Source organism: Carassius auratus, chromosome 6 (assembly GCF_003368295.1).
Source record: "Carassius auratus strain Wakin chromosome 6, ASM336829v1, whole genome shotgun sequence".
NCBI classification, from domain to species: Eukaryota; Metazoa; Chordata; class Actinopteri; order Cypriniformes; family Cyprinidae; genus Carassius; species Carassius auratus.
In genome coordinates, this window is record NC_039248.1 from 422,612 (window position 1) to 450,595 (window position 27,984).

The 27,984-nt window shown below is 39.0% G+C and overlaps 1 protein-coding gene across 1 annotated transcript in view; it reads left to right on the top strand.

The window, feature by feature from the left end:
* Positions 1-27,984, top strand: part of LOC113089396 (plexin-A1-like) — a 111,054-nt gene that overhangs the window by 38,779 nt on the left and 44,291 nt on the right. Inside the window, exons 4-8 of the mRNA XM_026256005.1 lie at positions 12,797-12,934; positions 20,814-20,914; positions 25,618-25,741; positions 25,958-26,111; positions 26,708-26,807. Coding sequence (XP_026111790.1) covers positions 12,797-12,934; positions 20,814-20,914; positions 25,618-25,741; positions 25,958-26,111; positions 26,708-26,807 — 617 coding nt within the window. The remainder of the gene's footprint in view (positions 1-12,796; positions 12,935-20,813; positions 20,915-25,617; positions 25,742-25,957; positions 26,112-26,707; positions 26,808-27,984) is intronic.

The window sequence follows — 27,984 nt, forward strand, 5'->3', positions numbered from 1 at the left end:
CCGTCTTGTCTTTGCAGCTTGTGCAGAGCCCCTCTGCAAGCTGATGACTCGCGGGGAATTCCTGTTCTCATTGCGAGAACATAAATATCGCCTCTCTGTGCTCGCGAATCGCTTTCTTTTCAGAGAGCGATCTCGCTCCTCGCGCCCTCCCGTTTTCTTCCTCCCGCGAGCCGGAAAGGAAGAAAAGGCAGGGCAGAGGTGTAAAGCAACAGGATGAAAGCGAGCTCACGCCGGCTCAGCCCCCGCGTGCCTCGTTTTCTACGCCCAGAGGAGATACCCCAGTCATCTTTGTTCAGCCAGACCAATGTCCCTCTGCTGCCGCGAGTGATCTGGTCTTGTTTGAAGGGACTGAGGAAGAACTGCTAGAGGACAGCATGTCTCTAGCTGCTTCAGGTGCTGAGGAGCTGTCGGGCTCGCCTGACCCCGCCCCCTCTATGTTATCTGAACCCAGCCGCTCGAAACTCGGGATGGACGCCGAGCTTATCCGCGTTCTTTCCAAGGCAGTGGATAAGCTGGGTCTGGAATGGTCTCCTACAGAGGAACCAGCCTGTAGCCGTCTGGATGAATGGTTTCTGCTGGGGCGCCAGCAAGCCCCTCGTCAGCGAACCGCCCTGTTCTTCCCGGAGGTCCATGATGAGCCTACAAATCGTGGCGCGCCCCCTACTCGGCACGCTTGCGTACTTCATCTTCATCCGCCCTTACCTCAATTGACGGCAAGAGAGAGGATACGAGCAATTGCCGGTCACCTAACCTGGTCATCCTGGAGCGCCACTTGTGGCTTAACCTCACGGAGATCAAGGATGCTGACAGAGCCCAGTTCCTGGATGCGCCGATCTCCCCCAGCGGTCCAGCGATTGAAGGGTTTGCTGAATGCTTCACAGAGGCACATAAGTCGTCCCAGGCGATGCGACACTTCCTGCCAAAACGCGCTTCAACTGCTGCTGCCAGTCACCCCAGACAGGTGCCGACTCGTCAGCCTCCCAAACAATGCCCAATGCTACCACCTCAACACCGTTCTCGCTCGGCCACAAGACAGTTTCAGTTCCCTAAACGCATGGGACCCCGGCCCAAGGTAGTGCTGGACCCTGTGCCGCATCCATCATCCTGATCTACAGGAAAGAAAGAGGAGGGTGCTAAGTCTTGCTGCGGCCGGACCACCCCCGAAACTGCCCCGTGTGTTTTGCCGTCCATCTCCAGGTGTCGACGAAGTTGTTCTTGCTACAAACAATGGGCCTTTTTTAGCACCCAGACAGCAAAGTGCTGTTATAGTGCACAAAATAAAAAACACACTCCTTCACAAAAAGAGGAGTTTTCCTCACATAACACTCACGAATGCTATGTCCCCCCACGGCAGACAAACATTCAAGTTAATCTAACCTCTGTCCATCTGGGCCCCACAATGGCAAGCCATTCCCGGGGTATCAGATTGGGTCATGGGAATAATGAAACACGGCTATTCCTTTCAGTTCGCGGGGTGGTCACCACTTCGGTGCACAACGAGAACGCTCACGTGCTTCGTGCCGAAGTGGAAAATCTGCTGGTGAAGGGAGCTATAGAAATCATTCCCCCGGCACACCGCGACTCAGGGTTTTACAGCCGTTACATTCTAGTTCCCAAGAAGGATGGCGGGCTGCGCCCCATCCTCGATTTAAGACATCTGAACCGTGGCCTCATGAGACGGCGCTTCAGAATGATCACGTTGAAACAAATCCTCTCACAAATACGCTCAGGGGATTGGTTCTTTTCGCTGGATCTGAAAGACGCTTACTTTCACATCCAGATAGCCCCCCATCACAGGCCGTTCTTGAAAATTTGCCTTTGAGGGTGTGGCTTACCAATACAAGGTCCTCCCCTTTAGGCTGTCTCTGGTGCCTCGCACGTTTACAAAGTGCATGGATGTGGCTCTCTCCCCTCTCAGGCAGAAGGGAATCCGCATTCTCAATTACCTCGACGACTGGCTAGTTCTAGCTTAGTCAGAGGGAGAAGCATTGGTTTACAGAACTTTGCTCCTCAGCAATCTGGAATGCCTGGGGCTCAGGGTGAATTTTGCCAAGAGTTCGCTGTCCCCCAGCCAACGGATATCGTTTCTGGGAACAGTGTTAGACTCCGTTATGATGAGGGCAACAGTGGTGAAGGAGCGCCACACTCTACAGCGACTAGCGGCCTCTTTCAAAATAGGTGCTTCTCGACCCCTAAAAACATTCCAGAAGTTGCTGGGTCTTACTCCTTTCTCAGGCGGATGGAACGATTTGGCATCCGCACCCAGATATGTGGTCTCTGCACCTTTGGTCACTCGACGGGAACCCACGGGACTCCCTGAGCATGTGCTTCTCCACATGGTGCTCAGACCATGGTGAAAACCCGACCTCCTGTGATGTATCAGTGATACTGTCATTTTTGCAAGAACTCTTGGAGAAGGGACGATCCCCCTCCATGCCTACGTAGCGTCACACGCCCTTATAGCAGGCCAGTCGGTGGGCAGAAACAACTTAGTTGTCCAATTTATGAGAGGTGCCAGAAGGCTTCATCCGCCTTGCCCTCCCACTGTCCCTTCATGGGACCTGCCCACGGTACTGAGAGCCCTAAAGGGGGCCCCCTTTGAACCGCTACAGTCCATAGGCCTTAAGGCCCTGTCGCTAAAGACCGCTCTGCTGTTGGCACTAGCGTCTGTTAAGCATGTGGGCGATTTGCAAGCACTCTCGATAAGCCCTAATTGCCTAGAATTCAGGCCTAACGACTCGAAGGTCGTCCTGAAACCAAGGCATGGCTGTGTACTAAAGGTGCTCTCCACACCTTTCAGAGCACAAGTGGTCACTCTCTCTGCATTACAAAACACAGAGGATGATCGAGAGCTGAATCTGCTTTGCCCAGTGAGGGCTCTAAAAGTCTACATAGTGTTCTGCGCCAATAAGGCGATCAGAGCAGCTCTTCATATGCTTTGGAAACCGCGCCAGAGGGTTACCAGTCTCAAAGCAAAGGCTTTCAAAGTGGATTTTTGATGCAATCCAGCTGGCCTACTCTTCTCTGGGCCTGCAAAGCCCAATTGGAGTAAGAGCACATTCGACAGGAGCAGTGTCTTCGACCTGGGCATGGTCTAGTGGTGTGACTATCGCAGAAATTTGTGCAGCGGCTGGTTGGAACTCGCCGTCCACATTTGCTAGATTTTATAATCTAGATGTCCCGGCACTTCATGCTAGGGTACTTTCTGTGTGAAGGTCACCTTTTTGTTCCTCATTTGCATTCTCTTGGCCATTCTTTGCCCAAGACTCAAACTCTGCTCGTATGAGGCGATACAAACACGGGATGATCAGGTTAGGCCAGACGTAACCTCATTGAGCTTATTCTGCTCCTAGTTGCTATTGTCATATCTTGTTTTCACAGATCAAGTATGATTGCGTTGGTCGTCCCCCCTTCTTAGCATGGCGTGATTGAACTGGGTTCCCATAAGCGTCTTCGATGCAGTACGAGTGAAGTATTGAAAGGGAACGTACTCTGTTACTAACGTAACCTCGGTTCCCTTAAATACGGGAACGAGTACTGCTTTCCTTGCCATGCTAAAAGGCTGCACGACTCAGTCGTCGCTTCAGTCAAAGTAACCTGAATTCCTGTGGCAAAGCGGCCAATATATAGCCAGATTCCCTGGCCATTTTGTCGGGCTTTGGCGGGCTTCGCTGCCATAGGTTCGTGCAGCACCACTGCTGAGCCATTGGTTTGTTTTAATAACTCTGCACGATCCAATGGCTGTGCAGTTTCACTGCGTGATTGAATAAGGCTTCAGTTCAGGAGAAAAAATTAGTTTTTCCCATAAGCGTCTTCGGCGCAGTAGTCGTTACCGTATTTCAGGGAACCGAGGTTATGTTAGTAACAGAGTACGATTTTCTGGATGTGTATTAATATGAGCTCAAACGCAGCTGATGAAGTGATATTTGATGCGTTCTGTAAAGCATGGAGGATGGCGAGCTGCTCGTTCAGATGAAGTGCTCTCATGAAGTCCATTGACACAAGTGTCTCTCTGTGTTTGAGAGCACAGTACATCACGTGAAGGACTGTAGAAGCGCTCGGCGTGAGGGCTCATTTCTCTGGCGTGATTCTGGATAGATGTGCTCTGAGTGTTCAGGAGGAGCCGTTCTCTGCCACCGACTGAATGTTAAATCCATAGTTTGATTAGAGAGTGCTGGCAGCCCAACAGAGCCGTACATCTGGGCCAAAAGAGCCATCTGACGAGTGCACAGTCGAGGCCACCCGAGAACCAGTTCAGTCAGGGAGAAAAGAGGATTTACTCTGTGTGTGTGTGTGTGTGTGTGTGTGTGTGTGTGTCGTTTGGGCCTGATTGTACATCTCACCTCTGTTTGATGAGTGAAAGATAAAAAAAAAATGGGGATGTGCGCTATGACTAAAATAAGTTTTGTAATCGTCTAGTCTAAAATAAATGTTTGCATGTTTGAAATCTTGAGAGATAGGAACTTTAGTTACGGTTTTAGATAAAGGTGTAAACCAGTTCAGTGTTGAGGGGTCACGGTCATCGTTATACGGGTGGGATTGGGTTTCTGAGTAATTTGCCGTGTAGTTTTTACAGCAGTTGTGTGTGGAAAAGCATAATGTTTTTGATTTGGATGTGATTAAAACTGTACCTGACCAGCTCAGAGAAAACCTCCCGTCTGATTACAGTCCAGTGTTATAATTGGTAACCAAATCTTAACTAAAAAAAAAAAAAAAAAATCAATGTTAAATGGAATTAAAATAATATTTTAAAATATAATTTATAAAAAAAGTAATTAAACAAATAAAAATGAGAAAGCTCAAAATAAGTTTAAAATGGTTTAGTAATTAGAAAAGCAATTGTGTATATACTAAACCACAAATGCGATTTGATTCTGTTTAATATTTTGAGTTATTGAGTTTTCCAATAGAAAGGTTTTTTTTTTTTTTTTAAGCACCAGGTGTGCGGTTTACTTGTAGGGCTATAAAACATACAAACAATATGACTATAAAACAATAACCCCAATTATTATTATTATGATTTTTACTATTATTTTTGCTCATCTTTTTTTCATCTATCCATCTATCTATCTATAATTCAATATAACGTTTAAATCTAAAATAATATATAAATGTATAAATATAATTAAACAAAATTACTAAAGAAAATAGAAAAAATACTAAAATTACAAAAACTAAAACTGAAATGAACATTAAAGCTATAGAAAAAAAAGTAAGTGTAAAGCAGACTAGTAAGATAACACTGGTTTAGTCCCATCAAAACCATTTACTGTCACTCATGCCGTTCCAAATGCGGTTATTTTTTACTGAGGAAAAACAAGACATTTTGAGGAAATTCGCATGCTCTTGTCCACACAATGATTGTGTGTGTGTGTGTGTGTGTGTGAGTGTCTGTGTGTCTGCATGTGTGTCAGTGGCTCTCATGATAGTGTGCGTATTGTGCTGTTTAGTGGGCCAGTAACTGCAGATGGAGGTTGTGTGTGTGTGTGTGTGTGTGTGTGTGTGTGTGTGTGTCTGTGTGTGTGTGGGGTGGATGGGGGGGGGGTGAATGGATTTTCAATTGCTCTGCTCTTAGCAGAAAAGGCTTGTAATAGTTTGTGGCCCTCCATCAGGCAAGGTCAAACCCCTGAGCGGCGGTGAACACGTGTGTGTGTGTGTGTGTGTGTGTGTGTGTGTGTGATTATCAGAGTCTCCAGCTCTGTGAACATGAAGCTCTCTACAGAACAATCAATGTGATGATAATCATGTCAAATACCAGTCACATGACCTCATGCTGCTGAATGTCAATATGGAATCAAAACTGACCCTGTTTTACATGTTGGCTTTATTTATAATGAAGAATAATGTGCAGAGACACTTTTCACCATCCAGTCGATTCCTGATGGATAAAATCAAGTCGCGCTCTTTTGAGTGACACAGCCACACGTAGAGGAATTAATATGCAAATGAGGCTGAATGAAAACAGCTAGTGTTTTTAGATGCTTGTTTCATCAGTTGACAAACACCATTGATAAAATTGCGCTTTTTTGTGTGCTTTGGTGTGTTTGTTTGCACAATTTGGCCAAAATGTTTGTGATTTGTATATCAATATGATTTTAAAATATTATTTTATTATTGATAATAATAATATGATTATTTTATTGTGATTCTAATAACTAAATAAAAATTAAGCAAAAAAAAAAAAAAATCTATAAGGAAAAAAATAAATAAAATTACAATATTTTTTTTAGTATTATCATTTATGATATTTGTATTATTATATAATATTTAAATTTTTGGCCTTGTCCTTAAAGTTTCTCTCTTGTTGAAAACCGATGGTTTATAAGTGTGTGGAATGAATAATTTTTCTCATGTCTTTTGCTTCAGAAATGATCTCAATCTCCAGTGAAGCGTCATAAGTTATGTGCACTGTATTTTTGTGTGAGAAACCAGACGCGACTGAATCATGTTCACAGGAAGCCAGACTTCTGCGCTGCTGTTGTGATACTCTTATCATTTTGATTTGGAGCATCACAGCTGCTGGTCAGCGTTTCCTTTCATTAAACGCAGAAGAGTGTGTTCTCAAACCGGTTTAGATCAACATGCTGCTGAGTGATGACAGGATTTCATTTTTGGGTGAAGCATCCCTTTAATCTTTTGCATGTGTGCTGATGCCAAAAATAAGCATGTCCTCATTTAGGCTGTTAATTAGCTAATAGAAACTGTTGCCAGGAGACGGATGTCTTATTAGGAAAGTGCTGTGAATCCCTAGAGGACACAAAATAACACTCGGTGTCTTTACTGTACCATATTTACTGTATCTGTCTGTCAGCAATGCAGTGCTCTCTGAATACTGTCTGATTCAAAAGCCTGTGTGTCTGTGTCTGTGTCTGTGTCTGTGTGTGTGTGTGTGTGTCCGTCAGGGTCGTTTCTGCTGTGTAATTGCGCTGTGTATTAGCTGTGATCTTCTGCTGTACTCCAGCTAATCATTTTGATTGATCTGTTCACTGGACGTGTTCTGCAGCGATCAGCGCTTAATGCTTCAGGAGGGGTTACCATAGCAACCTGTTGGATTAGACACACACACACACACACACACACACACACACACACACACACACACACTACTTGATCACTCACAGTTAGTAGCATCTCTAAAGCAGAGGGAGATATGAGAGAGCAGTGTATGTTCCCTACATAGACAGCATCCTAACTGAAATAGAGGCCCATAAATGACACACATGTGAAGCACACGAGAGGTGTTCACACCCCTCATACTTTAAAATGCTGCCTATGAAGAAACCAAATGGTCCTGTAACTATGATTTGATAATTTTGTTAATATTAGTGTAGTATTTTGCCACTTTTAAATGTGTGTATATATTATGTGCTTTTGTGCTGAGGTGTTTTTCCTGTTCTCAAACGGTTCTCCCTATATATATAATATTTATATTTTAAATATTTAGTTAATAATGACACTTTATGTTGTGTTTGGTACAGAGCAAAAAAAAAATCTTATTTTATTTATTTATTTGTTTTGTTTTATTACATTTTATTACATATTTAATTTTATTACATTTAATTTTAATTTATTTTTTTGAGGAGCCTGGGCGGTAAATGGTTTGGTGTATTTGTGTTGTTTGTGATGGTGGAGCAGGGATTTGAGGAATGCTGAAAGAGGAAATGTGCTGAACACCTGTGGAAGTGAATTAACATCTTCCTGTGTGTTATGAGCCACCGCTGCTCCCTCCTGTCCCCGTGTGTGTGTGTGTGTGTGTGTGTGTGTGTGTGTGTGTGTGTGATGGGCTGTCCCGGCCTCTGAATCCTCTGATCAGATCTCTGCCCCGACTTTAAAGACGTTTTATATGAGCCCGTGCTTTTCTCTGACAGAACATGAAGTTCCCATGATTAATTTCTGTTGTTTCCATCAGTTCCTCAAGGAAGAGCTGTTTATACACACATGTGCTGTGGTGATGGCATTAGATGGTAATACCATGGTAATTTGAGATCCATATTGAAGATTGAAGTCCATAAAACCAATCATGAAACTATCTGAACTGAATTTCATTATCATATAGGTGTTTCCCTGCCTTTATTTAATAATCTGTTTAAATGAGCTTACATTCAGTTCACACTTTATTTGAAGAGCATTGCTCAAGATTCTTTCATCAATTACAGATTAATTCATTACTAAAGCATTTAATTTGTCTAATTAAAAGATAATTTAATGTCATTTTTTTCTTCATGTTATTAAAATCGGTTTATCTCCAGATTATACCATGGTATTAATCTAGTACCATATTAATTTAACATATTATTGTTCAATTAATGTTATATGTTTTGTTCAATTATGATGCTATCTTGGCAAGATTTGAAAATGTTGAGAAAGTCAGAATGACAGTAGTAAGTTTGTTAACCAGGGATGAGATTCGACTCAGATCTGACTTATAAGTGCAGTCGTGAAACACAGAGCTTCTCTGCCTTCATTCAAACTTTGTTCACTTCCTGTTTGACCCCCAAGAACATCCTTAGACCCCCATAGAGCTCTGTTGATTACACACACACACACACGGATGCGGATCGATACACTCTTCACTCTTAATTGGCGGCGCTGGCGTTGTCTCGCGGTCGCTCTGATGAAGCTCTAAACACTCGCTGTGAGATCAGAGCATCCAGGGGTCGATGCCCCCGCTGTTACCGTGGCAACAGGCCAGACCGCAGCTTCAGCATCTGTTTCCCACCTGGTTGCCGGGCGACCACCCAGCTGTCAACACACCGCTGCTGTGTGTGTGTGTGTGTGTGTGTGTGTGTGTGTGTATCTGCGAGTGTGTGGATGAGAGAGTGTGTGTGTGTGTGTGAGTGAGTGTGTCTTCCTTTAGGTATATATATATTTGATTGAACTCAAATGAACAATGAATGGCTTTAATATTTAAACAGTGAAGATGTTTTTCTCTCTCTCCGTTGCTCTGGTGGTTTTTCTGCTTGTGTTGAATTAAAGAGGAACAGGCTGGACAGATTTCTAACTTTTTTAGTTTGTGACTCTGATTCTTTCAGATGTTGTGTGTGTGTGTGCGTGGGTGGACGCCACAGTAATATCAAGGGACAGGAAGTGGAATATTTCATCGTTTAATTACGTCTGGCTTCCTTAAACACTCATTTTAGGCATCGGTGCTTTGGTAATCGCCTACTTCTCCCTGAGGAAGACCAGTCCTCTAGTGACTGCAGATTACACACACACACACACACACACACACACACACACACACACTTTTCCTGTGTTTGTGTTATTTGTGTCTCTGGTGGGTGCCGGGTATGTGTGTGTGTTTACTGCATTTCCCACAGTATTTCTACATTGTTTACTTTGTGTGTGTGTGTGTGTGTGTATCACGCAGCAGCTCTAGATTGTGTAAACGAGTCATTCACAGACAGTTTGGCTTTGCGTCTGTTTTTGTTTCTGTTTTAGTCTTGTTAATATTTCATGAGAGTTTGTGTGCAGCTGAACATGTGCTAAATGTAGTCGGCGCATGTTTAAAGTGAATGGCATGATGTCTGCAGTCTCTGAAACCTGAGCCAGCATCAGCAGCAGCATCACAGTGTGAGATCCGTCAGCATCAGACTCACATTAGTTCACCAGCGCCTGATGTGATGTGAGGAAGAGTGCTCATCTTTAATCATCCTCAGACGGACACACAAGAGACACACAAACTCCTCTTCTCATGCACTTGGGAAATCTAAAATCTAAAATATTTTCTGCTTTCATTTAAGTTGTATTCGTTACCCCCCCCCCCCCCTCAATTTTATAAGGTTCTTAAGTTTAATATTTTTTTAAATCTAGTTTTAGTACTTTAACCTGAGAAATGCTTTCTTTTGCACCTACCAGAATTATAAGACTGAAATATTTCAGTTAATGTTCATTGTTCATGTTCTATTTCAAGACGTGAAAATGTGATTTATGGTTTTAGTTAAGAATAATAATCTGTGGTGCTCTCATGAATTGACGTCTGGAGCAGATACTGGCGTGTTTCTCTTCCTGTCGTGTGTTTATTTGACTTCCTGTAGTCCTGGTAAGCACAGATACATCAGCGTCACGTCTGTGGAAGAGAGCATCATCTGGAAACCATCCGATTCTCTCCTATGCATGTAAACACATGAAACGTGTCTCACAGCAGGGTCACGTGTGTTTGAAATCATTATCTGATCTCCATCATGGTTAGAGCTTCCAGATGAATAAAACTAATATTGTTTAGACATTTCAGCAAACTTTCTAACAGCATTAATGTTTTGTTTTAAAAGAAGTCTTGAATTATCAATCATAATTTGGGTTTAGGAAGTGAAATTTAGTGTGAAGATGTTTGGGTTATATTGTATTTATTGTGTCTAATCATTGTGTTGTTTAAGGTTATTGTCATTTTATTGTGTTGCAGAGTTCTTATAGTTAACTAAAATTAAAACAATATAAAATTTAATTATTTATTGAATTTTTTTTATTTTTTAAATAATTAAATAGCCTTAAATGTATTTTATTTCAAGTATTTGCCAAGGTAGCATGTCTTAGTTTAACTTGTGGTAAACATTTAATACTTAACACGCATTGCTAAATAATAAAAAAATTAAATGAGAAAATAATAAAAACTCTATAGATGTATTTAAAGAATTCTAAAACAACAAAAATGCTAAAACTTTTGCTAAAAAAAATATATATATATATATATATATATATATATATATATATATATATATATATATATATATATATATATATATATATTATTTATTTATTTATTTATTTTATTTAAAGAAACATATAAAGATGGATTTTTTTAAACGAATTAAACTACAGGTAAATGAACATGTTTAAAGAACAAACCATAAACTTTTACTAAAATAGCTGAATATATGATGTTTCCATTGTTGTGTGGTTTGTTAGGAGAACAATATTTGACTGAGATACAACTGTTTGAAAATCTGTGGGTGCAAAAACATCTAAATATTAAGAAAATCATCTTTAAAGTTGTCCAAATGAAGTTCTTATCAATGCGTGTCACTAATCAAAAATTAAGTTTTGATATACTTACAGTAGGAAATGTTTTAAATATCTTCATGGAACATGATCTTTACTTAATATCCTAATTACGTTTGTCATAAAAGAAAAATCAATCATTTTGACCCACACAATATTTTTGGCTTGTGCTACAAATATACCCCAGAGACTCAAGACTGCTTTGTGCTCCAGAGACACATATATAAAAACTATATAGGCATATTTAAAAAAGACCTTAAAACGTTTGCTGAAATTAAAATGAAAATTGAAAATGTAAAAACTAATTCAAAATATGAATAAATACTACTATAATATCCCAACAACACTAAAGTATCACCGGTGCATTGCAGCTTGTTTTAATATCTTCCCTGCATTGGCTCTGTAATGGCAATTAAAGTGGATTTGATGTGTGTGTTGCTCATTCATGTATGCTCCGTGTGTGTGTAAGTGATTTGAGATGAAATGTTGCTATATTAACAGACTCTACAGATACTCTATCCTCATCTCCTGTTAGCTGAAGCGCAGAAGCGTGTGTTCACAGGAGAGCGATCACCTCGTCACCGTCAGAGACGCTGCATGTTTACTGAGAGCAATAGAAGAGATGGATGTGTTCAACAGATTTACATTAGTAATGTATACTTCCCCCGGGTCTCTTTACATTCATACACTCATATATGCTCATCTGTATCTGAATGAAACATCTGTCATCATTCAGTCGAGTGTGACTGTGTTTCTTCTGTAGATCACAGATAGTGAAAGCTGTGTACTGTTCCAAAGTTTGTGGTCGGTGAGATTTTTAAAAACATTTTTAATCAAAGACTCTTCTGCTCGCCAAGGCTGCATTTTTTTTAATTAAAGATACAGGAAAAACACCAAAATTGTGAAATATTATTACAATTTAAAATACCCGTTTTCTGTGTGAATCTGTGTTAAAGTGTAATTTATTTCTGTGATGCTCCGCTGTATTTTCAGCATCATTCCTCCAGTCTTCAGTGTCACATGATCTTCAGAAATCAGTATAATATGATGATTTACTGCTCAAGAAATATTTCTGATTATTATCAGTGTTGAACACAGTTGTGCTGCACAATATTTCTTTGCAAAACATGATGCATTTTATTTTTCAGGATTCAAGACAAAATATATATATTTCGATTTGTAACAATAGAAAATGTCTTTACTGTCTTTTATTCAACTAAACATAAAACATTATTTTAAAAAAAATCAGTTTTGAACAGCAGTGGTGGAAAACAACATTTTCATGCATATTCTGCTAATTATCTTCAAACTGAATTTACTTAATGATCCCTTTAACTTGAATGTGTTTTTTTGCTAAATGTTCGTTCACTCTTGTCTCTGCTTGTAAAAGTCGAGTGCTAATTGATTCGTTAGCAGAGTTTGCAGTTTGAATGCATCACAATACTTTGACATTTGATGGAGAGCCAGTGGTTTTGATGACCTTTGTGAAGACTTCAGATGAGTGTCAGTCAGTGTGTGAAGCGAGGTGTGTTTCTAAGTGGATTATGTGAGCGTGTGTCTGATTCAGTTCGTGGCTGATGTATCTGATCCTCTTGTATTCGTCGTTGTTGGCATCGATCGCTCGGTTCTCTCCTGAGACGCAGACACAGATGATTAGATTCACAGTGATGGTTGTCCTGACGCTCTGATGTCATTACTGTAATGATGTCTGTGTTTTCACATGATCCAAGCGTCTGGTCTGGTGTTGTGGGATATTAATGAGATGTTAATGGTCTTGCTGTGGCTTGTGTTTTGTCAGATTCTGGTTAATTCGGTGAGTCCGTCGCGGCCGGCGCTGCTGTACGAGAGCGTCCCGGTGAGCGAGGGCAGTCCGGTGCTGCGGGACACACTCTTCAGCCCAGACCTGCAGTTCATCTACACACTCACCGACAGACAGGTGAGCACACACACTTCACACACTTCACACACTTCACAGCGCTGGCTTCAGTCACAAATGATCTGGACAGGATGATTTTCAATGCGGTATTTTAATAAAGCAATAATCTTTAGTGGAGTGCCTTAAACCCCCTTCACAGGGTTGATTGCTTTTATAAAACTGTAGTAAGGTTTCACAGAATAAAGCAGAATCAAGGACCGGAAATATTGGTTTTATAATTGATGGTAAAATGTGCTTAATCTCTGTGGAGGATCCAAACTTGCAAAATTGAAAAATAAATAAATTACTTTGTAGATAAATAAAAACATTTGTAATAAAATGTAATCATGAATATATATTTTAAATAACTTTTTTTTCCTTTGTGTATTAGTTTCTGTATTTATTTTACATTTATTTTTATTCTTTTTAAGTTTTATTTACTTATAATTTCATGAATTTATATATTTATTTAATTTATTTTAAAATTGATTTATTCATGCATTTATTTATTTATTTTTATATGCATTTAATTATTCCCACGTGTATTTATTTCCATATTTATTTATTCGTTTAGTTTTAGTTTTACCTTTCCGTGTGCAGCATAGAAAAGCGACTCACTGTCATAAGTTTGGCTTGATGTTAGACGCTCGTTTATAGTTTTGAATAAATAAAAAGCAAAGAAGTCGATAGAATAGAAAATAATAGAAAACACTTGTGTTAGAGGGTCAGGTTTTTTAATGTCTATTAATATTATTTAATGGACCTGAACAAATGAAAACTGACAGTGAACTTATTTTTATGATTATTAGATACTCAACATGTGTCTTTCTCACTGTTAGTCAATGCATTAACTAATGTTAAATACCTTGTTATGAAGTGTTTTGCTGGTGTTTTGACGAGTCAGTCTTAGTCAGAATGTGCTCAGCCTTTCCAGGACACACTGAACTGTTGTACATTCTTGACACTACATCAGGAAAAAGTCACAAAAAGTCAAGAAATGTTGGTCAAACTGACCTGAACACAGAAGGAGGGGTGAACACAAAGCTGTTCTGTGTTTTTTGGGACTTTCTGTTGTATATAGAAACTATCTAATATTGCAACATGTTCTCTCGCTAGAATTCGTTTGAAGTGGTTTCAGTCTTGATGCAATTATGATTTAATCATGCATTGCAGTTTTGAATCATGATGTTTGTCATATCATGAGGTGATCGTAAAAGCATTCACACGTGAAACAGTCACGCATGAGTGTGTGTTATAACGTTATTGTAGTTTCTCACACGCATGTAGGACATACAGTGAGAGATCAATGAGATGATGTACATTACAGTGTCATCTGATCGGATTATTGATGCGTTAGTGTACAGTATACACACACACACACACACACACACACCTGTAATGTGTGTGTGTGACTGTGTGTGTGTCTGCTCTATATGTCACATAAGACTCCATCGATCTGCTGTTGAACATCCCCTCCTGAATCCAGATAAAACATCATGACTGTACACATAATCAATAACAATCATCACAAACTCCTGATATTATATGAAGTCTGATGTTAATATGCTTTGGTGTAATATATAATCATGTGTTGCTATGCTCTTAATTTTCCATGTTTGTCTCATGTTCTGTGAAATGATTACAAAGCTGACTCTAAATTCCCATTGGTTAATCATGTCATGAGTTTGGGGGCGGGGCTACCAGTTAAACTGGCCAATGAGAAACGGAGGGTGTGTTTGAGATGCCCTTCTGTTGCTAGTAAAGCAGAAATATCACACTGCTACCTTTAAAGGACTTTTTTTAATGATTTTGACATTTTATGTGTGGATTTAAGAGAACAGTGAGAAATATAATAAGAATATGCCTTCCAAATACAAGAAGTCATTCTTTGTTCCCTGTCTCTTTGTGTTCTGTCAGTTTCTATGTTTCCCGTTCCTTCACTTTTCTACGCAGGATAATGAAAACGGCTGGCTGAGAGTCTGAGGCGCTGCTCGGCAAAAGCACAAGCTCCATTTAAAACCCTGACAGAGTAATTTAGCATTGGCCCCTTGTTCTCCAGCACTTAATTAAAAAGTGTTTGATAGCCTGTCTCCTCTCGCCTTGGCCCCGGGCAAACCATCACGCGATAGGATGCTCTCCGGATGAAACCAGATGATACTCGAGCGGATATCAGACTCTAAACTCCACACAAAAACAACCTGTCGCCATGATGACATCATCATTAACATGTGTCCGCCCACATTTACATCTGTGACCCTGGAGCACAAAACCAGTCGTAAACCAGTGTTTCGAAATACATCATCTGAATAAATCATCTTTCCATTGATGTATGGTTAGTTAGAATCGGACAATATTTGGCTGAGATGCAACTATTTGTAAATCTCATAATATTGAGAAAATCGCCTTTAAAGTTGTCCAAATTAAGTGCATCAAAGCGTATGAAAAAAAATAAGTTTGGTTAGATTTACTGTAGGAAATTTACTAAATATCTTCATGGAACATGATCTTTACTTAATATCCTAATGATATTTGCCTTAAAAAAAAAACTTGATAATTTTGACCCATGCAATGTATTGTTGGCTATTGCTACAAATATACCCAGAGACTTCAGACTGCTTTTGAGCTCCAGAGACGCACATCAGGATCTACTCAAACAGCAGCATGAAATATGTAGATGTCTAGAGGTTAGCCAATCAGATCAGAGTCATTTGCATATATATATGTCTTAAAGGTGCAGTAGCAAAAGACCTTGAATGACATTATAAATGAGGAATGAAATGAAAGATAAAAGTGCACAATGTGGGCTCTTAAATGGATGATTTGCCTTGAATTAAAGAGTTTAACAATAGAGGAGCTGTGATGGAGGTTATCACATGGACACACAGGAGTGTGTGTTTAAGCTCAAGTGTTTTAAAGTCTTAACCTTTTTGTTTTGTCTAATCAAATTATTGATCATCTGGAGAAAAGTTAATCCCATAATCCTTCATATCAGCAGCGAGTGAATCATCCAGTCTTACTGCAATTAAGAACTTCAGCTGTGTGTGTGTGTGGTTCAGTATTGATCGTGTGTGTGTGTGTGTGTGTGTGTGTGTACAGTATGTGTGTGTAGAGGCTGTATTAAAAGCCTCTTGATTGGTTGAGATGTTTTTACTAAGACACATGGACAGTAATGGAATTTCTGCATTAGGCTCGTTCACACAGCTCATGTACTTCTAGTGTGTACATGTGCTTTAGCTTCCACACTGGATCAATGTTAGTTTACATGGACATGTTAAACCAGTCAGAAAATAGGAAAATCATTATAATTTATCATTTTGAATTTTAAATCCTTTATGACAGAACAAAATTCCCGTAAACTCCCATTAAGAATTGCAAATCCTAGTTGAATCAAAAGCAACAATACAGTATTAAACTATCAATTTGATTGGTTTTTTTCTATAAAAACAAAATATTTTTGTTCATTTTATAACACAATATACACTACTTTCAAAATTTGCGATTAATAAGATGTATAGGTATGCATATATTTACTTATTATTTATTATAAAGAAGTTTCTTCTGCCCTCCATGGCTGCATTTTCTTGATCAAAATTACAGTGAAGGCAGTGATGCTGTGAAATATTATTTACAATGTTGAAACAGTTCTTCTGAATATTTTGGTGCAAACTGATGCATTTTATTTTTCAGGATTCAAAGGTGAATAGAAAGTACAAAAGAAACCGCAATTTCAAATATTATTTATTTGTAGCATTATAAATGTATTTACTGTCAATTTTGATCATTTTAATGTATCCTTGATGAATAGGTGTTTGAAAAAAAGCTTTCAAACGGCAGTTTTCAAAAACATTTGATGTTTTTGTGTGTTTTTGACTGTGAAAGTTTGTGTTTTTACTCCACCACAATCATTTCTCACATCACCTGATAACTGAGTTTTCGTCTGAGATATAGAGGCTGATGTAGAGATCACCTGCGTGTGTGTGTGTGTGTGTGTGTGTGTGTGGTGTTCATGTTACACACACAGTCATCATCGTGTCACATATTTGATTGACGTTTGATGCCTGAAGCTCTGAGTTTTTCCCTCATCTCTCAGAATGTGTGTGTGTTTTGACTCGCACTATTATCAGGTGTTGTGTGTGTGTGTGTGTGTGTCATTTATCTTTTTATTAATTTGCATCTGTTTTGGCTGCAGGCTGCAGTTTAACACGCTGAATATCAGATGAACGTCACTCTCAGCTGCTCACGAGCGTGTGTGTGTGTTACATGATGGGTTTTACCATATATTAAAATGACAAATTAATATTGAACTTGCGTCAAGAGGTGTTGCTTTTATTGCATGTTCGTTGTCTTTGTTCTTTTATGATGTACATTTTTACACACACTGACATGCTGCAGATGATCTACTTTCTCAGAGCATCTTCTGTGCCCTAAACACACACACACACACCTCTGATCTCCTCATCTTCACCATCTGTTCTTCCTCTCTGCTTGTCTTCATCCCTCCATCACTGTTCCTTTGATTAGTACTCAGTGAATGACCACCCACACTTGACCGTATGTGTCAAGTCAAGTTTATTTGTATAGGGATTTTTATTCACGATACAAATCGTTGCAAAGCAACTTTACAGAAAATTAAGTTTCTAAAGTAGGCTATATTTTGTAGTAGCTTATCAGTGGTACATAAGGCAGATATGTATGAAAAAAAAATCTAAGATTTATATTTATGCATTTAGCATATGCTTTTATCCAAAGTGACTTACAGTGCATTCAGGTATGTGTTCCCTGGGAATTGAACCCACAACCTTTTGCACTGCTTACACAATTCTCTACCACTGAGCCACATTGACAAGATGTAGTCAAACAGACAATTAAAACTATTAACAGCAATTTATTGCAAAATTTGTTAGTTTTGTAAATTGTTTCAGGGTTAGCATCATCTGAGGCATCATCTCTTGACAGGTTTTCTGGATCCAGACTGGAGCTTGTGTAAAACCTAGTTACACAAAAACAGAAAACCAGATAGAGACATAATTTAGCGTAGCTGCGGTTCAAATCAAGCAAAGTTTATTAGTTTAACCCAAGTTAAGAGTAAGAATGTGCATTTGATCAGATATAACTGCCATCCAAAATTGAGATGCATTATTTGAATGCTTGGTGAAAGAGATGTGTTTTTAATCTAGATTTAAACAGAGAGTGTGTCTGAACCCCAAACATTATCAGGAAGGCTATTCCAGAGTTTGGGAGCCAAATGCGAAAAAGCTCTACCTCCTTTAGTGGAACTACCAAAAGTCTGGCTTTTTGTGACCCTAGGGAGCGTGATGGGTTGTAGCGTGGTATAAGGCTAGTTAGGTACGCAGGAGCTAAACCATTAAGGGCCTTATAGGAAAGTAATAATAGTTTGATACGGAACTTAAATAGGTAGCCAGTGCAGAGACTGTAAAAATTTCTTGACCTGGTAAGGACTCGAGCTGCTGCATTTTGGACTACCTGTAGCTTGTTTATTGAAGAAGCAGGACAACCACCTAGAAGTGCATTACAACAGTCCAATCTAGAGGTCATGAATGCATGAACTAGCTTTTCTGCATCAGAAACAGATAACATGTTTCGTAGCTTGGCAATGTTTCCAAGATGGAAGAATGCTGTTTTTGTAACATGGGAAATATGATTTTCAAAAGACAAGTTGCTTTCTAATATAACACCCAGATTTTTTACTGTAGAGGAAGTAACAGTTCATCCGTCTAGTTGCAAATTGTAATCCAAGAGATTCTGTGTACTGTTAATTATTGGTCATTTTAATTTAGATGTTTCACCTGGTCTCAGTGAGATATATAGTGCAGTTTCATGTATATTGAAAATAGAAATGGACCTAGGACAGATCCTTGTGGCACTCCATATTTTACTGGTGAAAAATGAGATGACTCCCCATTTAAATAAATAAAGTGGTAGCAATCGGACAGATTTAAACCATCTTAGAGCCTGCCCTTGAATACCTGTATAGTTTTGTAATCGATCTATGAGTATGTCATGATCTATGGTGTCGAACGCAGCACTAAGATCAAGTAAGACTAGAAATGAGATGCAGCCTTGATCTGACGCAAGGAGCAGGTCATTTGTAATTTTAACAAGTGCAGTTTCTGTGCTATGGTGGGGCCTGAAACCTGACTGAAATTCTTCATACAGATCATTTTTTTGCAGGAAGGTGCTCAATTGAGCAGACACAACTTTTTCTAAAATTTTAGACATAAATGGAAGATTTGAAATAGGCCTATAATTTGCCAGTACACTAGGATCTAGTTTTGGTTTCTTAATAAGAGGCTTGATAACCGCCAGCTTGAATGGTTTTGGGACGTGACCTAAAGATAACGACGAGTTAATGATATTGAGAAGCGGTTCTTCGGCTACAGGTAACAACTCTTTCAGTAATTTAGTGGGTACAGGATCTAATAAACGTTGTTGGTTTAGATACAGTGATAAGTTTATTTAGCTCTTCCTGTCCTATGGTTGTAAAGCACTGCAGTTTATCTTTGGGTGCGATGGATGAAACTGAAGTGTTAGACGCTGTAGAATCTACATTCACTATTGTATTTCTAATGTTATCTATTTTATCAGTGAAGAAATTCATAGTCATTAAACATTGATGGGATATTTAAATCAGGTGGCATCTGCTTATTTGTTATTGTAACCACTGTGCTAAATAAAAACCTCGGATTGTTTTGGTTATTTTCTGTGAGTTTGTGGATATGCTCTGCCCGGGCAGTTTTTAGGGCCTGTATATAGCTGGACATACTGTTTTTCCACGCAATACTAAAATTAAGGACACCCCTAGAGATTCTTATGAGTAAAATAACTCTGAAGTATATTCCTATTCATATTCACAATTCACATTGAGTACTCCAGGATGATTATGAACATGAAATTATCCAGCCATTGCTTCCTGTTTCACAGAAATAGGGGGGGGAAACAAAGCCCAAATGCCCTAAATCATCCATCACAGTGAGAAAAACCAAAGAATATATTTCTGTAAATATATATACTGTATGTAAATATATATTTGCTTTCAGATGATAGTTATTATCATCTGACACGCAAGAGCTGATGATCTTTGTATTTGCCAGTTGTTTTTCCTCACGCTTTTTTCATTCAAATATACTTTCATTTGTTCGTTTTCTTTTTCATTAAACGTATGCTTTTGCATATTATTTTATACTTCCAATCATTTTCTTTCTTTTTCATACGTTGTTCACACTTTTTCAAGGTTTTGTACTTGTACTTTAATTGATTTTTTAATTAAATTTTAACTCATTTTTTGCCATCTGAAAGCTGTTTATTTATTTTTTTACGTTTTAGTTCTTTCATTGACATTTTTTAATTTATTTCACACTCTTTCACTGTTTCAGGATTTTACTTGTTTTCATTCAGGTTTTTTTTTTATTGTTAGACTTTCATAGTTTACTCTTTCTTTGTTTTGCTCGTTCTTTACTGTTTTTTCTGTTCTTGTGTTTTTCCTTCCTTTTCTTCCTTCCATCTGTCCTCTGCTTCTTCTTCCTCCACGTACACACACACACACACACAAACACACACACACACAGACTGATGTTATTCTGTTTTCAGCAGGAGGGCTTCAGGGTTCTTGTCAATCAAACGCTGATCTCCGTGGTAACTGTCAGATGGCGCAGCATGTGATAAGCTGATTCTGTGCTTTCCATATGCACACACACACACACGCACACACACACACAAACAGCAGCAAACATGTATCTCACACTCCAGTGCTTGTTTCTTGCAGCGTCTCTTGATTTGGCCGCAGATGTGCTGTATGACTTTAGTGTTTCTCAGATTGACTGTGTGTGTGTGTGTGTGTGTGTGTGTGTGTGTGTGTGTGTGTGTGTGTGTGTGTGTGCAGGTGACGCGTGTGCCGGTGGAGCGCTGCTCTCAGTACAGCAGCTGCTCTGAATGTCTGAGCTCCAGAGACCCTCACTGCGGCTGGTGTGTCCTTCACAACATGTAAGCAAACACACACGCATGTACAGATATCTTCATAACACACATTTCCTTAAACCAGTCTGAACTTTGGAAATAATTTGACAGATGTGAATAAATTTAATATAAGCCTGCTGTATAATATTTGATATACAAATGCGTGTAAATGATCAACATGATTAAAACTTTACTCTTAAACCTGTTGCACATAATCCATTCCATGCCTTCTGTCGTCTTGAGTGATATTTTATACTTAAGCAAGTTAAATGCACTACATTCCTCCTTCAGCGGATGCTTCATGTCTGTTTGCTGTCAAATCTTTACTGATTTTTATCAAGTAAACATATGTTTGATATTGTTAGAAATATTTCCAGATGAACACTGAAGCAGCTTAGTTTTACTTGATTATCCTTGAATCTTTTTTTTTTTCTGCATCAAATATTATCATCAGGCTTTTGAGGAACATTTGTTTGTTCACCTCTCAGTCATCATTGTATTGCATTGCATTATGTGTTTAGATCCTCAAACTAAACATTTAAGGACATTATTGGAGATATAGTAGATAATTTTGTGTTATTATCTGTTATACTGTTCTCATTGATTTACATTAAAGCATCAGAATTTATTCTTATAAATATCAGCATCTGCACTGAATTGCAATTTTTTTTTCTCAGTTTGAGTCTCCCTTCATATTCTCACCATCTCATCCTATATGAGCCATAAAAGCCTGATGGGTCAGATTTTATGTTGTTAAAAAATAATTAAAAGCCAAGAAAGACTCCCATCATCCTCTCTTCTGCAGTAACCGTCACTTCAGTAGTCCCTGTAGATTGAGATGTCAGCTGTATCTTTAGATGTCTGCGTTTGCCCTTCGGATCGGTGAAGTCTGTGTGTTCATGTCTGAGCGCTCAGCAAACACCAGCATCAGCGTCTCAGCTGTGGAAAACTATTATGTTCCTCGAAACCTTCTGGCAAACATTAGCAGCAAATAGACCTGTGCCACAATTTTACCACAGTTTTACCCACAAAGCAGCAGTTTTGCAAGCAGTTTAAATGGTTTTCCCATGTTACGTCTACAGTAAATGCCAGAGCACAAAAGTCAGCTTCCAGATGTAAAAACACCTTTTATTTTCACCATAGTGAGAGAATTATTTTTAACAATATAATAAACTGTAAGGCTGAACACTGTATCTATCATGTCGAGAACTCTGCTCATGGGTTTGCATAATGATGCATGTAAAAGTTAATGACCAAACCTGTCATTTTAATGTAAAATAAACAACAACATTATTTTTCAAATATCATACATTATTGTTGGTCCTCTATGCTCCGTCTCTCTCAAACACATTGTCCCTCCTTCCGACAAGCACAGTCTGCTCTGATTGGCCAGCTGACCCAGTGCACTGTGATTGGCCGAACACTGCAAGCACTCGTCAGAAATATAATACCCCTTTCCATAATCATGAGCTTCTTCTTTTAAAATAAATGTAAAGACAGTTAATGTCCTTAGTTTTACCCTCAGTTCAAGCTGAAAGAGGAACTCCACTGTGTGACCGTTTCTCTCTCTCATATGCGCACACACACACACACACACACACACGTGACGGGCAAAACTCCACATTTGAACATTCAATAGCAATTACTTAAACTCATAACAAAACATACTTACAGTAGCTGATTCAGAAGCGCCAGATTGTCGTATCAAAGTCAGAATGACCTCCTATCCTAGGTTCATGAAATGCATTGCTGTTCTGTTGTAAGGAATCGTAAAGATTCCTAAATGCATCTACTATCGGAAGAACAAATAAAGTGCTTTTGCTTTCTCCTCGATACACACAGCATCTCCCTGACATGACTGCTTCAACACTAACTGTGTTACTGAAGCAACGCATTCTTTCTTTGCGTGAACATTTGGGCGGTTTTACGCAAATATTTCCACACAGTGACGTAGACATGTGGGGTGTGTTTGAACGAGGTGTTTCACAGGTGCGTGGCAGATCTTCTTTATGCACCAAGAGCTTGTAAAATTTAAATTGCATTATATGACCCCTTTAAAAGTTCACAGTGTTGCTGCAGATGAAATGTAATGCGAATAAAATTTAAATAGATATTTTTTTATACAGGTTAGACATTTATCACTCAAACCTTTCTCTACCTGTCCATATCTGCCATGTTTGTAGTTTTTAAACACTTTTTATGCATGCTTGTAGTTCTAATTGAATTCTAATCAAATTAATCAAAATAATTGATAATGCTTTTATCACGGTATACGGTATTATCATGATATTAATATTTAGTTGTAAAAAAGGGTTGTCATAATACTGTATATCAGGTTTAATAACTTATTTCTTATAACAAAAATAACTGAACCTTTAAATACAATGAATCAATACACAAAAAAATTATAAGTAAAAATGTTTTACACAGATTTAAGTGCAAAAGAATTATAAAGACCAATATGTATCACTTTACCTCATAAGTTAACCTTAGTTGCATTAACATTCACAATGAGTTACAGAAGTTATTAATCCTTGTTTAAAAAAATACAACCCTTAGTTCATGTTAGCTCATTAAATACCACAGTGGATTTTAAGATGTGTTGTTAAATATCGGAATTACCTGAGATTAATGAATGTTTACTAATGAAGTCCTAATGTAAAGTATGACTGAACAATAAAGAATCAAAACACTTTTAAACAGTGTCTAGGGCATGTTGTAGTCCAGATTAAAATGTAAAAAAGTATTAAAATAAATGGCCTATTAAGTCTAAATATTAATGTATTTGGCACAGTGATGAACATCATAGTGAATATGCAAATATTCAGAATCAGAAAAAGCTTTATTGCCAAGTATCATGAAACTTATCAGGAGCTTGACAGAGGGGTCTTTAGAGGTGCTGTCGTTGGCGTACAGCAGAAGAGCAGTGGGGAGAGAACAGAGCCCTGAGGGGCACCAGTGTTGGTGGAGCAGCTGTTTGACATGAATTTCCCCAGTCTCACTAACTGTTGCCTATCTGTCAGGAAGCTGATGATCCACTGACAGATAGAGCTAGGAACAGAGAGCTGGGTCAGTTTGGTCTGGAGGGCTGTTGGGATGATGGTGTTGAAAGCCGAACTAAAGTCTGCAAACAGGATCCTGACATAAGTCCCTGTTTTGTCCAGATGTTGCTAGATGAAGTGCAGTCCCATGTTTACTGCTTCATACACGGACCTGTTTGCTCAGTAAGCAAACTGCAGGGTATGGCTGTGCAATTAATTGCATTCAATTGTCAGGCGCATCTCCTCAGTAAAGCCGGTCCTGTGATTAGTAGCAAATCACCATCACCTGTATTCAGATTGAGTGTCTTCACTGCACAGAGCTGTAGTTCACTGACAATCAGGCAATAACGCCCTCATAATCGCAGCTGAATCACATTCGATTTCGAACGTGATATCACCAAGCTTGTCAGTGAACTATGGCTCTGTGTAGTGAAAGACACTCAATCTGGAAACAGGTGATGGTGATTTGCTACTAATCATGGGACCGGCTTTATTGTAGAGATGCGCATGACAGTCAAAGGCGATTAATTGCACAGCCATACCCTGCAGGGGGTCCAGTGATGTCCTTCAGATAAGCCAGAACCAGTTTTTCAAATGACTTCATAACGACAGGCGTTAGAGCCACAGGTCTATAGTCATTAAATAATTTAAATTTTTTAATATTTAATTATAAAGATAGGCTGCTTTGTTTATAGGGTTTCCGTGGTAACAGCTGTTTAGCGCCACCTGCTGTCAAAGAGTGAACATGTGCTTTATCCAGAGAGCGTCTCTCACGCGCTTCGCCATGTGCTTGTTTACATCAGAGCGCACACGTCTTTGACGCAGCATACATGAGCATTGTGACCAGTTTTTTTTAAATGCATTAAAAATCGGAATCATTTGTAATAAATATTCTCTGTATTTTTAAATACCCACGATAACAATATCGTGCATATTCATTATGGTGATATATGGCATTACCGATATTAGCCGTAAGAGTGTGCATCTGTCTGCACTGCGAATTTCCACCAAAAGTAGAAGACCATCTGGGAATCGTACTATGATTTGGGACATACTATTTCTGTTTTTGAATACTATTTAGAATGCATGTCAACAATAGTTATATTTGTTTCAGAAATTTCTAATATTTAATGAAAATTATGCAAAGTTTTCCCAAATTCTCATTGTAAAGCACAACATTTAACTTTTCAGTTTTGTGCGATTATATTTATTTATAATGGATTATATTTCTTTTCTAAATATTATCTATTATTTTTTATTTGCATGAAAGAATGTTTTTTTTTGTGCAGAGACAATAATTTAAAAATAATCTAAATAGAAAAAAAAAATCAATTTATTCAAATAGTAAAATATAAGTAATTACAATATTCTAATTAGAAACTATGTATATATAATCACATTTTTTTTAAAATGTGAGTTCACGTTGTCTCCGGTTCATATGCTTTTTTGCTTAAAATTCCGTTTGTATTTATGATTCATCAGGGAGCTGGTCTGTTCGGTTCATGGCTTGTTGCTCTTTATCGAAGAATGTTTCTTAAATCCCTGGAGAAAACAAATGTTTAGCCCATAAGCAGCTCGTCCCTCACAGTTTACACAGACTTTTTATTGTTGATTATCCTAAAGTTTAATAACCCTCAAGGGTGTTGAAGGAGTTTTGTAGATATGTAAGTTTATTCTCTCTGTCCTCAGTTGTTCTCGCCGCGATCGCTGTGAGAGAGCCGACGAGCCGCAGAGATTCACCTCCAGAGTGGATCAGTGTGTGGAGCTCACGGTCCAGCCCAACAACATCTCCGTCACCGTGGCCGAAGTCCAGGTGTGTGTGTGTGTGAATGAGATCAGAGACAGCACTGCGTATCTGTCACCTCCCCATAGATGTCGAGGAGCGGTGCACTATATGGAGCGCTCGCAGACACGCAGCAATATGGAGCAGCAGATGTCATGCAGCGTGTATTTTAAAAGCAAGCAGATGAATTATGGGGACGTGGGCCAAGCTTTTTCACTTTGTCTGTTTTCTCCATCGATCTGACAGCTGGTCCTGCAGGCCCGAAACGTCCCGGATCTTTCCGCAGGGGTGGACTGCTCCTTCGAGGATTACACCGAGACCGAAGGAACAATACACGGATCTCAGATCTTCTGCCTCTCGCCGTCAGCCAAAGAGCTCGTCCCCATCACACGCCAGCAGAGTCAGTGAACACACACTGCTATCACACACACTAACACTCACATTGCAGAAGAAGCCAGTACAACCGAGAGTCTTGAAGATCACGAGTATCATCCGTGTATGATGGTTATTATATAACAGCATCAGTCAGTGTTTTTGTTTTCAGATCATCATCATATCTGTCCTGAATAGTTTGAGGGATTATTGTGTCCCTCATAGGATTGGGGATTGAAAAGCAGATCTTATTCCGGATGCATTTAGGAAACATACTGAAACCGAGTGGTTTTTGTAATGTTTGATTGCATTAATGGATCTGAAAATATGTATTCTGTTGCTAAATATGCTGAGTTTGACCCGCCTAGTGTCTACATAATTGAAAATGCTGCAGATGTAGACTTGATTAAGCTCAAAACCATTTTATGTAGAAAACATAAAAAGATACGATACGATATTAAAGCACAAGTGCACTAATGCACTGCTTGTTTGTGATGTTCTGAAAGCAACAAGACTCTGGAGAGTTCAGTGAAAGAGTGTTTAGATAGCAGCTGATTCTGCTCTTCTTCATCCAGAGGCCGAGATCTTATGAAGCTCTTTTCTCTTTTATTTGTCCCTCTGAAGGAGACACTCATGTGGTGAAGCTGTATCTGAAATCGAGGGAAACGGGGCAGAAGTTCGCCAGTGTGGATTTCACCTTCTACAACTGCAGCATCCACAGATCGTGAGTGTCTCTCGCTCTCTCTCTCTCTCTCTCTCTCTCTGTGTCTCAGTCTCTCTCTCTCGCTCTCTCTTTCTCTGTCTCAGTCTCTCTCTCTCTCTCTCTCTCTCTCTCTTTATCTCTGCTCTTCTCGTTTTACCCACAAGCTCCTCACCACTCGGGGGGGGGTGGGGTCAAATTTCTGTTGCCATGGCGACCGGTGGCGTGTTGATTGACAGTTATTCTCTTGAAAGCAGACTGTGGTCCGAGTCCTGCAGATAGTGGGACCCCCAGCCGAACGTCTCAATGAGTTTGTGTGTCATGTGCGCTTCTAAGACGCTCCAGATGGGTCCGGCCTCTTTTGGGAGGTCTGTGTGTAGTGTCTTATTGCAGGACAGATGAGCCCAAAGCTGCCTCCAGAGATATAACACACACACACACACACACCTAAGAGTAACAGCATCTCAGATACACAATACCTTCCCATACACACACACACACAGACACACACACTCAGCAGTGAGCTTTAAAACTAGGTCACACTGCTCTTTTCTGATAAGACCAGCTTGTGTACTTGAAAAATACACTCTGCATATGAGTATTATCATAATTGGATAATCACATGCTGCTTTATTCAATGCGTCCACATCTCTTAAAGCACAACTGCAGTTTAGAGGACTGTATTTTGGATAATATAGTGTTATTATGGACATTGTCAAAGCTTTGTGTAGATGAGAAAAAAAAAAAAAAAATGAGGAAATGTTTCCAGGCTATATTAAAATCAAATGAAGAAATAAGAGTTTTTTTTTTTTTGTACATTAAATTGAAGCCTATTTTTGAGCCCTTTTTTGTTGCAATATTTTCATAGCTTAAAAAAAAAAAAAAAACATATATATATATATATATATATATATATATATATATATATATTTTTTTTTTTTTTTGTGGGGGGGGGGGGTGGCTTAATTTTCATGAAAAAAAATTAAATTGCAATGCAAAACATCTTAGTGGTTTAAAAAAAAGCATGCTTCATTTTCTCTATGTAAAAGAACAGTTTCTTATCTCCTTTCTTTTTGAGGAGAAATATGAGCTGCCCACTTTTTTGTGAGATTGACCCAAATGGAGTTTGTCTGTGATGAGCGCTTTCGGAGGTGTTCGGTGTCCGTTTTGTAGGAGGCTTTAGAACAGCCCAGCGTCTTAA